This window comes from Cheilinus undulatus, linkage group 3 (assembly GCF_018320785.1).
Source record: "Cheilinus undulatus linkage group 3, ASM1832078v1, whole genome shotgun sequence".
Classification (NCBI taxonomy): domain Eukaryota; kingdom Metazoa; phylum Chordata; class Actinopteri; order Labriformes; family Labridae; genus Cheilinus; species Cheilinus undulatus.
The window spans coordinates 10,571,136-10,587,770 of record NC_054867.1 but is presented as its reverse complement, the minus strand read 5'-3'; the positions used below and the strand labels follow the sequence as shown (position 1 = coordinate 10,587,770).

The 16,635-nt window shown below is 40.6% G+C and overlaps 1 protein-coding gene across 1 annotated transcript in view; it reads right to left on the bottom strand.

The window, feature by feature from the left end:
• mmp24 (matrix metallopeptidase 24) overlaps positions 1–16,635 on the bottom strand; it is a 128,484-nt gene that overhangs the window by 58,263 nt on the left and 53,586 nt on the right. The window contains exons 4-5 of the mRNA XM_041783323.1: positions 4,677–4,776; positions 3,229–3,433 (exon numbers count right to left, since the gene is read on the bottom strand). Coding sequence (XP_041639257.1) covers positions 3,229–3,433; positions 4,677–4,776 — 305 coding nt within the window. The remainder of the gene's footprint in view (positions 1–3,228; positions 3,434–4,676; positions 4,777–16,635) is intronic.

The window sequence follows — 16,635 nt, the reverse complement described above, 5'->3', positions numbered from 1 at the left end:
GTGGTCAGGGGCGGAGTCAGACAGGTAATTAAAGCCACAGAAACAGCTCGTTCTGAGAAAGGCTGAAACAGAGGGGTTCTTAGAGATGCAAAAATCCAATACTGGAGTGTTTTTTCAGCAAAAAAACAACAACAAAAAAAACTTCACAGGCATGTTTCGGGACCTCTGAGAACAACATAAACTTGACTTAAAAGGGTAAAACATATCCCCTTTAAGTCAGAGTGGAAATATGTGCAAAACTGGAACAAAATCTCTCAATGCATTTCTAAGATATTGTGTTTTCTATAATTGCCTGCAATTCAAGGGATTAACATGAGGGACAAAGTCGTCAGCCTTTAACCTAGAGGCTTCCAGTTCTACTTAGTGCACCCATGAGTCAGAGTGGACATCTGTGTCAGGACTGAAGTAAAATCTTTCTATGCAGTCTTCAGATATCATGTTGACAAGACTCCCTTTAATGCAAACAATGACCTATGTCTTTCACTCCTGACTTCCAAAATCTAATTAGTTTAGCCCTCAGTCAGAGTGGACATTTGTGTTCAAAGCTGGAAGAAGAGCCCTTGCTGATATTGTGTTGATTGAGATAATTAAGAACCTCAACAACCTTGACCCTGACTTCTAAAATCTGATTCGTTCCCCCTTGACTCAGAGTGGATATCATTGATAAATGACTCAAAGCGTTCTGGCCTAGGTTGACAGATAGTTGGATAAGCTGAAAACACAGCGCCCCCATCCATGGCTTTCGCTGGCCTGGATAAACTCTTGATCCAATGATACTTCTCCTTTGCCGAAAGAATTCAGAGGATTTCTAGATATTTCCTGGGACAGCTTCATGCAGGAATAAGACTTCCACACTATCTTGTAATGTGGTATGGCAAATTTAGAGCCTCTCTGTCAGAGCTAATTCTCTTCTCTGCTAATCTCTCCAACCAGATTCCTCCCCTCTCCATCACTCGCTCTCACTGCGTCTCTCTCCCTCTCTATCAACACGTTAGTTATTCAAGCAGAGGGAATCTGGCGTAAGTCATTTGTCAAACACAGATAGAAGACTTGGGATAAAAAAGAAACCTGCAAAGAGAAGTGTTTCTTTTTCTCTCTCCATTTTTCATCCAGTGACCAAACAATGTAGAGCTCAGAGATAAAGCAGCGATGACTGAGGACATCTTCACATTTAAAGCATTTCTTTCAGACAAAACATGCTTTATTAATTCAGATTATAAATAATTTAATCAGCTGGTGTTTCATAGCTGTCAGTCATGTTAGTGCTGGCTGAAATATTCTAAAATTAACCTCACTTTGGGAACACAGACATAGTTTAGCTGACATGATTGCTGAAATTCTTGTGTATGGAAGCCCAAAACAGGCATCCCAGGATGCAACTGCCCTGTCATCAAGCAAACATGGTGCTATTTTCCCCCTCATGCAAACATGCATTTGTTGACAAACAGAGAGCAGCAAAGACATTGAGAGAAGCCAAAGAACCACATCAATTCAAAACTGTTTAATATCATACTCCACAATTGCTCCTCGGTCCTGTCTCCCTGTCGGCCTGCTTTCACATTAGTAAAATGTTCCATGCCTGAGCACATTTAGGCATGAACACAGTCAGATACAGTAGGTGCTGTGACGGACACCCGCCAAGAAGAAGAACGAAGAAGCAACAACAACCGTAACAACTCAAGCCTATACTTATTCAGTGTTGAAATGATATGAAATTATTTATTTACTGTTCATCTAAATCACATTTTCAATCCATTATTGCCACATTTAATCCATTTTTGCTGCTTTTAGTCAGTTTTTGCTGCTTTTCTCCCATTTTTGCCATTTTTTCTTTTTTCTACAACACCGTTGTTGCAACTTTTACCTTGTTTAGCCGCCTTTTGCCTCTCTCTGCCTGTTTTTGCGGCTTTCAACCCATTTTTATGTGCCACTTTTTGCCCATTTCCTGTCTATTTTTTCACTTTTTGGCCATTTTTTTGCCACTTTTTGCCCATTTCTACAAAACCTGTTTGCAACTTTCACGTTCTTTACCTGTCTTTTGCCATTTTTGCCCAATTGCTGCTGCTTTTCACCCATTTTGTTTCACCTTGTGCCCCATTTTTTTTGTCTATTCTTGCCCATTTTATGCCCTTTTTAATAATACCAATAATTATAATAATAAGGAACACTTTATTTAAATAGCTTTTTTCAAAACAGTTGTTACAAAGTGCTTTACACACAGCAAGAGCAAAAACTCAAACAATCAGAGCAGAAGAGGAGCTCTGTAAATTCAAAGAAGAAGGGAAAAACATAATCTGGACACAGAGGAAAAATAACAAAAAATTGAAAGTAATGAATATTACACAAGTAGATCTTGAATGGCAGTTACAGTAGAAGATCATAAAATCTAAAATATAATGGAGCCAGTGAAAGATTTTATGATTCCTATGATAATTTTTGTCACTTTGTCCCCCATCCTTGCCATTTGGTGCCACTTCTTTACCGTCTTTTGCCATTTTGGCCACTTAGCACATTTTTGCCAATTTTCACCCATTTTTGCACTGTTTTCTGCAACTTTTTTCCCATTTTGCCATCTTACCCCATTTTATCACTTCTGTGCCACTTTTTGCCCATTTTTGCCACGTTTCCTGGATGTCCTTGCATACCAAGGGTATAGTTAAATAATCTATTGAAAAATTAGGGTGAAGTAAACGGTTGATGTGGCGAGTAAGTATAGTCTTGGGTACTGTTCATGCAGGACATAGGGTTGCTACGAGCCCAAGGTCATGCTGTAGATGACCTGAACCGCCTGGTGTATCACCAGGAGTGGAAATACCCAGACAACAGGGATGCTGTTGAGCTTGACCTTGGCTGCCAAGGGACACACGTGTCCTCATATGCTGAGCCTGACTCTGGTCCCCCCAGTGCCAAGTCCTAGCACATCAGACCAAACAGTGAATCCTTCATGCTCTACATGCCAAAACTTTTGCACAGGACTGTACACCGATGGATTCTTACACCCCTAATGTCTGTATCTGCTGAAGACGGATGGATCATGTGGCCCATGACCTCTGATTACAAACTGAATTCTAAAAAATCATTTTCAGCACTGGTTTAGCTCAGTTGGCCGGTGGTGCCCTTATACAGAGGCAACAGTCCTCGTCGCACTGGTCATGAGATTGAATGCTGCTCTTGAAGCTGTTTCTCCATGTTTTCTCCTACTCTCTACATTATCTCTTACTGACTCACCATCGTGGTTGGCGTTGCCTAGTGTCCAGGGCTCGTCAGAGTCAAAGTGTGTGTCTCCTCCGATGCCAGCGCCGGGGAAATACGCGTGGGCTAGGAAACCCCCCTCTCCATCGAATGGAGAGCTGTCACCATGGAAACCAGAGGCAAAGAAGATCATGATGTCAGCCTCCTTCCCTTCGTTCTTGATCTCTGAGTACGGCACCTCCTGAATGAGATACGAGAGGAGCAGAGAAGAGTAAAAGTGAGAAACACAGAGCTGATGGTGAAACGACTCCTGATTGGAGGAAGCTGAAGGTAGATAGGAGGAACAAAGGCTTTTTTTTAAATTTGCAGCAATGCATCTCAGAAAAGCAGGGGACCATGTTTACCATTACAGGCTGTAAACGTCTGGGAAGAGAGGAGACCAGTTTCTGGAGTATTTTGAGAGGAATGTTGTCTCATTCTTATGTAATGTAGGATTCTATCTGCCCAACAGTTACAGATTTTTCATGTTATGATGCTCCAAAAGTTTTCTATTGGTGAAAGGTATGGAGGCCAACTCAGCACCCAGACTCTCCTCCTGTGAGGCCATGCTGTTGTGATGGATGTGGTATGTGATTTAGAGTTGTCCTGCTGAAATAGTCAAGGTCTTTTCTGAAAGAGATGCTGTCTGGAGGGGAGCATATGTTGCTCTGACACCTCTGTCTACTTTTCAGCATTGATAGTTCCTTTCCAGATGTGTAAGCTGCCCACGCCATGGACACTAATGCAACCCCATACCATTAGAGATGCAGGCTTTTAAACTGTGCATTGATAACAAGCTAGATGATTGCTCTTCTCTTTAGTCTATAGCACTGGTTTCAAACCTGGGGTCCAAGACCCCCCAGGGGGGCTTTGTAAGCTCTGAGGTTGCCGAAAATTGATTTGCAAATACTGACTAAAACCATGATAAAGCAGTTATCAAGTAGTTTATACAAATGTATTTTGATAAGAAAAGCATGCATTCAAATTCAAAATTAGCTAATATTTTTCATGAAACTGTAAAACATCTCAGATTCAACATCTGATGTGTTGTTTACGTTCTATTGTGAATCAAATATGGGTTTAGGAAATTTGAAAATCATTGCCATCTGTTTTTAAATACATTTTACGGTGTCCCAACTTTTTTGTAATTGGGGCTGTAAATCAAGGTGCCCTCAGTAGAGGGCACCTTGACGTTAATTTACTTTGCTGTTCACAGTTTCTTATAAAGTGCTGCAAAGCCCTTCATGCTTCCAAAAGTATCAATATCAAGTAAAACCATCACTTTTGACATGAAGGCTACACCAGCATATGCATGTCTTGGCTTAATTTGTCCAGCAGAACGTCTTTAGCATTAAAAATAAATAATGTATCTGGTATAATAGAAAAGAAGCCAGAAGATTGCAATCAGAGACTCTGAGCATCTTTGGTAATGATGTTTCTCTGACCTGGAAAGAGAGCGGCGTGACCGTCTGCCACACGTTGAAGGCCTGTCGGATCGCCCTCTGGGTGTCCTTCTCTCCCACTTTAGGGGTGAAGTTTGATATGCTGAAAGAGATGGAAAAAGATGAGAAATTAGCTTTAGGCACAGACGACAGAGAACGTGAATAATTCCACAGCAGCCATCATACTGTCAGTTTCAGAGACGACCTTCTCAGGGGCTGGAAAACATGAATATGGAAACACAAAGATATTTAATGCACAGTGGGTTCATTCTGCCACAAAAGAGCTTTAAAAAAACAAACTATCACAAAAGATGACATAGCAGGGAATCATGGATGAGATTTCTCATTATTCTAACTCCCCAAACCCCCCATTGGAACAAACAGACACTTTAAGTTCTTTATTGTATTAAATGAAACAATGTTATGTTAGAGTATGAGTCAGCACACTGTGCCACCATCATATAATATTGTCACAATATCCATACTGAGGCCAGCTAATGTTTACTCTCAGAGTCAACATACACAGAAGCCCCGGTGTGCTGGTTTAACTGGTGTTAGAGTTACTGGTGATAGTCCAGGCAGATGTTCTGGGGCTGTGGCTTTCAGGACTCTTACTTATCTTCTAAATACTTGCAATTATACTGCTTGCATCCTTAACAGAAGAATTTCACGCATCAGCAGAGACGATAAAATCAAGAGGTAAGCACCAGTGGAGTCACAAAGTTTGAAGGGACAAATATTTGGAATGTAGGTTGCTCTGCAGTTCCCTTTACAAAACATGCAAACAACAGTGACAAAGTTTTATAAACGTCTTGTTTTAGTTGAATGTTTTTGTCCGGTTTGGAGATGATGGATTTGGGAACATTTGTACTGACACACTGCCTGACACGGACACATTATGCTGTAAAGATGCATTCAAACACAAACAGTGAGTAGAGCAGCAGGACATGCTTGCCATATAAATGTGTGATTAGGGCTGTGAATAATTTTTTTCGTGTTTGTATCAGAATTTCTGTTGTTATTGAGCTTTCTCCTACACAGGCCCTTTGGGGGACGAACTTTCAAATAAAATAAAGAACTTTAAATATTTTTATTTTCTTTCGAATGTGTGAAGATTTTAGACTTTTACAGTGAGATGGGTCTCTTTATTGCAGCCAGTTTGAAGCAGAAAGATAACAGAAAATGGCAGTTTTTATCATGAATGGACATATAAATGCATGTTTAACATGCATTGCATTTGCTAAGAGCAGCTGACGGAAATTTCTGAGCAATAGATGAAACATAAAGTCATCCCTGATTTAACTGTTTCAGGCTCAATCACTTCTGCTGATAATCCCTGGTCTAAATCTAAGGGTAACCTGCAATTTCCACATAACAACTGCGCCACGCACCAAAGTGCCGCGGGTTCGCCCCACTGCTGACAGCCCTACTTCATACGCATTCAGGCCACGTGAAATCACTTTGATGGATTCTGGAGATTCTGGATAAATTGAGACATTTCAGTGCAAAAATTCTACATATTGTAGCTAACTGTCAGTTGACTGAGTTTCACTCTGCCAAAGTCATTTTCAGTATCATATCTGTGCTTTTACTTTAGTGCTAGTTTCAGGTACTATGTCCATCCTTGGCTTTACAAACGAAGGCAAAATAGGATACCAAAGAGTGTCAGAGTGCATAGTTTGTGCCTAATATTGTCCAGTTCTTTTAGTTCTGTGCTCATAATTTTTTTCATCAGCAGCATCCTTTGTCTCGATGTGTGCTGGTGCATGTACCGCTATGAGAGACCAACCAGGCAGAAAGGTCATTAGCGTGATTGCAGGAGGAGAAACGTGCCGTCCATGTTTATTCTGCTGTCAGAGAGGAGAGGATACGAGATAACATGTTTTATCAGACAGCTCGCTGTCTATCTGCTTGAAGATAACACTTTCATGTGATATTGTTTGAAAAAAGGACAGGTTTATATCTTTAGTATCGTCCTCGAACTGTGCCACGATAAACAAAAGTTAACAAAGGATGGAGGGAGGACAGACGGAGGAAGGGAGAGATGGAGGAGGAAATTCAGGACAAGAGAGAGAGGTGGAGAAAAGAGCAGCAGGGTAGGACAGTGAAGAGAGCTGAGTTCATTTCACACAATCTGACTCTCCACAGGGGGGCCAATGTTTTGTTCCCGACCAGAAAAACTCATTATGGAAATATTGGAGCACATTAAACAGGCACTGTAAAACAGCATCCATATATGAGCATACAGCAGCTTCCCGAGGCAAATACTGTAAGTCCAACAGGCATTGGAAAAGGAAATGTGCATTTGAAGTACCTTGTCGTTTGCAGGTACTTCAGTGAAGTAACCCAATGTAACTGCTTGGATTTATATTAATAAGCAAGCTACAGCTGACAATAAGTTTTGGGTGGATTTAGAAGGGAATAGCCAAGCGGGAAGACAGTCTTCTATTTAGCCATCCTGCCTTAAGTCCAGATCAGTGGGGGGGCTGCAGTGATGGTTGTCCTTCTGGAACTTTGTCCCATCTCCACACAGGATCTCAGGAGCTCAGTCCGTGTGACCATCAGGTTCCTGGTCACCTCTCTTCTTAAGGTCCTTCTCCCGGGATTGCTAAGTTTGGCTGGGCTACCAGCTCTTTGAAGAGTCCTAGTTGTGCCAAACTCCTTCCATTTGAGAATTATGGAGGCCATCGGCTCTCAGGAACCTTCGGTGCAGCAGAAATGTTTTTAGCCTGTCAACAATCCTGTCTTTGAGCTCTGCAGGCAGCTCCTTTGACCTCATGGCTTGGTTTTTGCTCTGATATGCATTGTCAGCTGTGAGGCCTTCTAGAGAAGTGTGTGCCTTTCCAAATCATGCCCAGTTAGTTTAATTTACCTCAGGTGGACTCCAGTCAAGGTGTAGAAACACCTCAGCAAATATTAAGATAAATTGAGGAACCTGAATTAAATTTAATGTGTTTTTGCAAGGACAGAGGTAGGACAGTATAGATTTCCACTTGGTGGAAATTAAGCTAAAAAATGTACTAAAAGCATTTAAATTTGACTTTAAGGCTGTTTGCAGCAACATCATGCAGTATAAATCATAATAACAAAAATTCCTGACTTACTGAAAGACTAAACTGGGGCAGAAACAAATTCCAAAGCATCTTTGACTGATAAAAAAACATTTTAAATGTCCGATTCTGTGACCTTGATGGATGATCAGTGCTGGTTTATTGTAGATGTCATGTGTCTCTCTGTGCAGTGTTTCTGTTTGCTGACAGTGGATATAAGTAGGTTTGAGATCCCCTGAGCATTTCAAACTGCCTGCCTGCAAATCCCTTTATAAAATGTGCTTAGAAATCCAAGTTTCCAACCTAAGGCCCTGCAATTTATGTGTGTGCGTCTGCATGTGTGTGTCAGGCAGACAGCAAGGTAGCAGTTGTCTGATTTGAGTAAATGGTGTGGAACGTTAGGGCAGTGAAGCTGTCCAAATGACCTGTGGCCAAAACACACAGATGGCGCTCTTCCCCACATACACACAGAGAACACACAAATTCAGACACACACAACTAGCACTTGAATGACTAATTTACACAGCTGTCTTAGAGACATGATTCTGATTGGACAGTTGCACAAAGTTACACACACTATTGGCAGAGATGCTGCCCTTATCAATGAGGATGGACTGATATCTGGTTCATTTGATGCTGGCAGGCTTAAATTGTAAAAAGTGAAGAACAGAAAAGAGGTAAAGTTATGCAATAAAGTACGCTATCAAAGATGATGAAATAGGCTAAACACCGGAACGAAAATAATATGGCACACAGTGGTGTTTAAAGACTGCTTAATGGGAAAAAAAGCATCAACTTTGCCCTGAGTCACACACAAAACATTAAGGATCAAAACTGATATCCAAGTGCTGAAATTGGAAAAAAATCCGAGCTAATGCTCTGACTAAATCAGTGGTTCTTAACGTTGGGGTAGGGACCCCCTCATGGGTCGTGAAACACTGAGAGAGGCCTTAAAAAACTACGAATGTCTTTTCAAAGATTTCAAAATGTATATTTTATCCATTTTAATGGAAACATATGCATAAGATGTGTTAAATGTTAAATAAAAACACAGTCATTTGATGAAATTTATGCTGAAACCCAAGTAATTTAAAAAGCTGTAAAAAGTAAGTCTGCACAACCCAGAGAATGGGCCTCCCCAGTTGTGACTTATTGATGATGTCAATGCACGTATGTTGGATCAGTAGCATTGGCATCCTGGCTAATAGTTCACTGTGTCAAAAGTGTGTCAAGCTGTTATTGAGTATCTATTTTTGCCACTTTAACAAATTTTCCTACTCAATTTTGCCACTATTATTTGCTACTTTTCATATATTTTTGCACAATTCGTGCCCATTTTCCCCCTTTCTTCCCACTGTTGCCATTTAATACAAATTTAACCCGTTCTAATTTAACGAGTTAAATGTGTGTTCGACTTTTTCCCAGTAATTTTTGCCAATTTAAACACATTTTTAACCTTTAATTAACCAGATAAAACCCATTGAGATCAATCTCTTTCACAAGGGTGACCTGGCCAAGAGGTCAGCATTTTTGCCACTTCCTGCCTGTTGCCTCTGTTGAACCACTATTGCCACTATAAACCCTTTTCACCACTTTGTTATGCCCATTTTAAACACATTTTACTGACTATTTGTGCCACTTGAAGCCATTTTTTGGCTTACTTTTCACCAACTTTATCTAATTTTTGCCACTATCATTCATTTCTGCTACTTATAAAATCCCATTTCACCACCTGTCCACCAATTTCTGCAGTTTTAACCCATTTTAGCCATTTTTAACCCATTTTAATGATCTTTTAAAGAAAAGCTATTTACATTTCTAAGAAGGCTATCTACTATGACACAAATAAATAAAATGACATTTGTTGCTTTGATTAGAGTGGTTATTATTCAGGTTACGTATAAAATATGGTTATCACAGCTTAACTTTACAATGGACCATGATTTTGTTGACTTCTATGGGTTCCCAGGTTGGCTGGGCCCCTGGGAGCTCTCCCCTTTCCCCTTCATCTCTTCTTGATGGCCATTGTCCAGGCCAATGCCCCATCTCTCCAGATATCCTCCCAGCTGACTCCTCCACGATGCATTTGGCCACCCCAGAGGCCTTGTCCAACCAAACAGGTCCTCTTCACCCAATAACTACAGATAGTCCTGTGGAAGCACAGCTGGCAGCTGACCCTTCTTATCCTCACTCTCCTGAGCACGTCAGCCATACACACATGGTCTTGCCAGTGATACCCAAAAATGTGCCAAAGAGAAGTCGTCTCAAAGGAGACCTGCTGACGTCTCTGACCATCAGTCAGAATCCAGGCCTCACAAGAGTATTGTAAGACTAGGAGAACCAAGGACTGGCCAAGTCTGTGGTGAATCTTAGTGTTAGTGGATCTATCCACAGACACAGATTTGATGGCAGCATTCAAGGCCTCTCTAGATGCCTGGATCTTTGTTTTAGCCCAGGAAAGATGTAGTCCAAAGAGCCCCCCCCCATGGACATCTACACTCCCCCCAAAGATCACAACGCCATCAGCAAAGTCCAGATCAGTGATCTGTAACACGCAACACTACCCCTGCCAAGACGTACCCCTGCCTCATCCCAGAATCGACTGGTAAAAAGTCAAAGGTGGAGCCACCACACTTCACAGTACTCTCTGTACCAGAATATAGGGCAGACATCAGCTGTACGAGAGAACAAGGGATCCCGCAGAGCTCTAGAATCCTCCGGAGGGCATCTTTGCTCACTGAGTCGAATGGCTTTTGGAAGTCAAAACATGCTTGGGCTACTTTGATTTACCTGGGTGGCCCACCAAAGTATTTCCAATTAGTGGGAATCATTGCATGTTGTTGCCAAGCTGGTTTTAGACAATGTCTGGCCATTTGTGCAGGTGCAATCAGGAAAATATAGTCCTGAGAAAGCCCCAGTCAAACAACATAAGTTTCAAACATGCCAGAAATCCACTGGACCATTTGAGAACAAACCATCATGGTCATGATTAGCTGTCATGCCCTTGTGAGTTGCATGGCAAAAAATCTGCAACTGAGCTGAAAATCTTCATGATCAGTCATGCGACTCAAATAAGGGTCAGAAACAGCCTCAATTCCCTCACGGTTACTCAGCCTCAGTCAGAGAATTCACCCTTGATGCTCAAATAAAACTTCAAAAGATTTTGAGATATTTCAGCCTGGACCAAAGTGACGGATGTGCACACAAACAGTCTATCACCTCCATCCCTGGAGCCATGGCTAAAAATAGATGAAACAATTCTGTGTTTCCTTGAGATTCCAAAATTTCACTAAGTTCATGAAACACAAACACACGTTGTGTTCAACCAGAGCCTACAGGCGACATAGCAGAACTTTGATTCTGCTTCTCTTCCTCTCTCAGCACAGCTTCAATCAAATGTGCTTGGTTGGCAGGAAAGTTAAGATAAACTGAAACATCAACATCAAAGTAAAGCAGCGTTCTTGCTTTCTTGCTCTGTTCCCTCATCCCTCCTGTGTGCTCTCTCTTTCTCTCTCTCTCTCTCTCTCTGCTGTTTTTTAAACTTCACCTCCCTGTCCTGAGGCACTGATGGAAATTTTCGTTTAGAGACACACAGTTGCATAATCCTGCAGCTACAGCATCTCACAGGGGGTGATAATTCACAGTTGCCAGCAGGCCTGAAATTCCTCCAAATGTGTCTCTTTGCATTGCTGTCAGTGTCGTGTCAGCACGCAGCTCCAGCTGCTCCAAAACTGCTGCTCAGAGCGGAGAGGAAAATCCTCCTGACTGAGCCCATCAATATCATGAAATATCACAGATTTCTTCAAAAAGTGAGTGTACTGAGAAACTCACAGAATAACCTTCAAGTTCTGTTTGATTTTACTGCACACAAGATTGAATATCTGTGGATATTCAGCTGTATCTCTGGTAAAATATGGCTGTGTAAAATACTTTGGAGAGCTGCTGTCAAGACTGATAAGAAGATCAGCAACATGATACAAGACAATAATCAGTAATAAAACAGTAGAGGAAAAAGTCACACAACAACAAAATGAAATCACAGAAGAATATGGATGATTGATCCTTAGACAAAAAGAAAATAAAGGAAGAGCACGTCTATGATGGATGGATGGATGCATGGATGGATGGATGGAGGTTGGATGGGTGCATGGATGGATGAATGGATGAAAGGATGATGGATTGATAAGTGGATGGATGGATGGATGGATGGATGGATGGATTGATGGATAAATAGATGAGTGATGAAAACACAGACAGACATATATTGATGGATGATGGATGGAGGATGGATGGATGGATGGATGGATGGATGGATGCATGGATGGATGGAAGATGTGGAAGATGGATGATGGATGGATGGATGGATGTTGGATGGCTGGCTGGATGGATGGATGGATGGATGGATGGATGGATGTTGGATGGATAGATGGGTGGGTGGGTGGATGGATGGATGGATGGATGGATGTTGAATGGCTGGATGGATGGATGGATGTTGGATGGATGGATGGATGGATGGATGGATGGATGGATGGGTGGGTGGGTGGATGGATAATTAAAGAAATAGATGGTTGGTTGGGTGAATGGATGGATGGATGGATGGATGGATGGATGGATGGTTGGGTGGATGGATAAATGGATGGATGGATGGATGGCATACAGAGGAAGAGACAGACCAGCTGATTGGTTGTTAGATCGATTGATTTTATGTGACCAGTCATTTTTTGAGTAATTATGAGTTTGACTCATGTAACTGAATAAAATCGTCAGTGAACATTAAACACACAATCCAGTCAGGGTCATGTCTTCTTAAATAAATTCAACTAACCAAATCAAGCTAAGATGTATAAGAGTATACTTCATCTGAGACACGCCTGACTGTGTAGAAGCTTGCGTGCCTATGAAGAAGTCAAATTAATTTAAAAACGATCACAGCGTCTCCGCCTGAACAAAGCAGCTGATCTGAGGAGCAGAGTGAGCTGCAGGAATGTGACAGGTGATAGCGGGTGAAACATAAGGACGAGGCCTGAGGAGGATCAGATACAGTAAGGAGTAACCAGATCGGACTGTGAGCTCACTCTGTGGGTTTTATGTAACACTGGAGAGTGGGTAGATGTAATGCTAGAGAGCTGGGATGCCTTCAGTGTCTCCGGGGAATATCGTAATTTACATTAGACCTACAGAGCTCTGTGTACGCAGGAGAGAGGGATGAAATTAAAAGTGGAGAAGAGGGAATGAATGGGAAATATCTTACATTAGAAATGGGCCATCATTTTTAATGTTCCAACACTTGTTCTCAATCTGTCTCACTAATCATTGTAAAATAATGGATGTTATCTGTTTAATACCACAGCCTATTAGGGCCACTTTACAAGAAGTGACAATAATAAAGAGGATCTGTTAATTTTATAGAGAAATATTTGAAACTTTTGACTAAAAGAGTCATACATTTATAGGTTTAAAAAGGACAAGGAACTCAACTTGTCATAGTAAAAAGTTATGAATTTACAAGTCTCTGGGAAACGTTGAGCAATTTTCCTCCTCCTCAGAAACACTAAAAAACACTCACACCTGTGATACCATGTAAGTAAGCCCACCTGAGGGCACCAATAGGCTGGAAGGGGATTGACACAACCCAGGTCATGTTCTGGATGTCCTTGCATAATACCAGGGGAATGGGGAAATAATCATTTGTTAAAATAACAAAGTCCATACTTTTAGGGTGGAGAAAAGGGGAGATGTGGCATGGCCTAGAGTATGATAGGGTTGCCATGAGCCCCTGGTCATTCTGTGGATATCTCAAGAGCCTGAAAACTGCTGGTGGTCTCCAGACGTACCACCAGGCTTGAAGAGGCCCAGACAAAAGAAATGCTGAATAGAGAATTTTTCATTATTTTCTTCAAAGTCAGAAGTTTGCATATACTAAAATAACTATGCCTTTAAACAATCAGGGAAAGCCCAGATGATGATGTCTTGGCTTTGGAAGCTTCTGATGGGTTAATTAACATTTAAGTTAATTGGAGGCACACCCCAAACACACTGCTTCCTTGTGAGACATCATGGGAAATTCCAAAGATAGTCAAAATATCAGGAAGACAACTGTGAACCTCCACAAGTCTGGTTCTCCCTGGGTACAATGTTCTGATGCCTGAAGGTGCCACGCTCATCTGTTCAAACAATTATACGCAAGTAAACACACCATGGGAATGTCCAGCCACCATAACGCTCAGGATGGGGATGGGTTCTGTGTCCCAGAGGTGAATGTGCTTTGGTGTGAAATGTGCCTATTAACTCTAGAACAAAAGCAAAAGAGCTTGTGAAGATGCTGGCTGAGGCTGGTAAGAGAGTGTCAGTGTCCACAGTGAAACGAGTCCTGTACTGACACGGGCTGAAAGGCTACTCAGCGAGGGAGAAGCCATTACTCCAAAAGCAACACAAGAAAGTCAGTTTACAGTTTGGCCATAATAACCATCGTTACGTTTGGAGGAAAAAGGGGGAAGCTTGCAAGCTTGAACACACTATCCCAACTGTGAAGTAGTTAGGGATGGAAGCATCATGTTGTGGGGGTGTTTTGCTGCAGGAGGGACTGCTACACTTCACAAAATAAAACGACTCAAATAGTGACAGCCACACTGAGTATGTGAGTCCTTGTACCCACACTAAAGGTCTTTTTTTAAGTATAAACAAACTACTAACTGGAACTAAATTAGCTAGCCCATCTAGTTTCCAGGGAACCAAAAGTACTTATGACAGGGGTTTTCAATTACATTTGTACATTGTCCGCCTTTTTCTCTAAAGACACTGAAAAGGCCAGACTTCACAAAAGCCTAAATTAAATTAATATTTTAGTCAAATAATCATAATATTCTTGTTTAATTCTTTTTTTGTGAGATCAGTCCTAATTGCCTAAACTGCAACTGCCACAAGGGGGCGATTGTGATATTTTGGGTACATATTTCTGTGGCTGGCATGTTGACCATAACTGGGTTTGATGCTAAAATGCTGTGCTGTGCTTGGTGGTAAAAATGGGTAGGAAACCATTCTATTATTGTGATTCTCTGGCAAGAAAACTTGAACTCTCAAAGTGCCTGAAGTGGAAAGCAGACATATTAAACATCAGTTTTAACCCTTGGAGTGCATGTTATGCACTTTTCATTCCTCTATTTTTTAATAAAAATTTTAGCTGTGTCCATGTATATGGCATGAATTGTATTTTACTTGATCTTGTTTTTCCCAGCTCAGCTCCTACAGTAAGTCATAAAAACAGTTTACAAGCAAGAGAGCCCAAGCTGTTAAGAGCCAAAAATGCCCCACTGAATCCTATTCAAACTGCAATTTTTGATCTCACATCCATTAAAGCAAAATACATGCATTTTAATCTATCTGGGTGTCAATCTGATTTTCTGCCTTGGAACTGATCATTTTTACTATGATGGCGTCATTTTGACCATATTTGGTATATAGAAAAAATGTGCTAAACATGAAAAAATATTAATGGTTGAAAAACAACATTGCTGCTAATCATTGAGATATCACATGATGTGATTATTCAAAACAAAGACTTGACTTTGCATGTAGTTCATTGAAAAAAATTCACATGGTGGCATCAGGGCAAAAAAACGGGCGTACAAAGAGCTACAGTCTTTAAAAATTATTGAGTATTTGATAAACATAGTTAGGTCAGTTACAGATGAAAAAAATAGCTTAAGGAAAATAAAACAAAATATTAATGTATAATGTTTAATAGCTACTGTATGAAAAGTGCATTTGTTTTGCTTAGCAGCTTGAAAGTGACTTATATAAACACGGTCCCTACCGGTTATACAAGAATGGACAAATGAGTTAATGTTTTTTAGGCGTCGTATTCAGTAATAATGACTGACAGATGGATTTCTGTAAGTCTGGTTAAAAAAAAATTAAGCCAGCGTTTTAAATCTATAAGCATATTTTTAAAAAGCATACCCAAAATACCACAACATATTTTTCTCTGCACCAGTGTTAATTTTGGCAGCTATTTTTAATTTTAGTCTTGGTTTTAGTCTTTAAATCAAATGCATTTCAGTTTTAGTCACATTTTAGTCTTTTCTATCCTTTTTAGTTTTAGTCGAGTTTTAGTCTACAAAAAGTCCTCACATTTTAGTCTTTACTTTTTGTTGTGGTCAGTTTTAGTCATCTTTATTTGTCAGTCAGTCTAGTTTTTGTCACGAAAAAAAAGCTGTTGACGAATAGTTATAGTCATAGTTTCAGTTGACGAAATCAACAATGCTCTGCATATTTTTTTAAATTTCAAAAATCTTCTTGGAGACGTAGGGGAAGCTGTGGTGGGCCTGGTGTGGCCCCCGGGCCACCTGTTGATGGTCACTGCCCTTTGAAAAGCCTATTCCTGTTCTTATTCTTCTTCATTCCTGAAGAGTTTTAGGAGATAAAAAGTGATGCCTGCTTTCTTTTGACTGAAGAAAACAGAACAAACTGAGTGTTACTGAGAACTGTCATTAAATAAACAACACTCTGTCTGATACATCTTATCTAACTAAAGATTGCATGGACAAACTATGTATAACAAGCAAACAAAACCTCACATCACAGATGATCTGAATCAGAATAATGTAGTTACTTTCCAAAACACATGCCAGTCTTATGTAACTAACTGTTGAGCTGTTGGATTTACTTCTCCTGAGGGTAACTGGATCTGAAATTCAGGATCAGGAACTGAGAACTCACAACAATTGCGCCATATAAAGTGACATATTATTCAGGTTAATGAGGGAGTTAATGAAGAAATATTTGCTCATAAGATGAAGGTGTTATTCAAAACAACAGAAACAAACAGAATTGAGACATTGAGAGTGTGACTATGCTGGAAAGTCCGGTTAAATTTGATCTACTTGTAATGAGGAGCTGCACAAAAACATGGA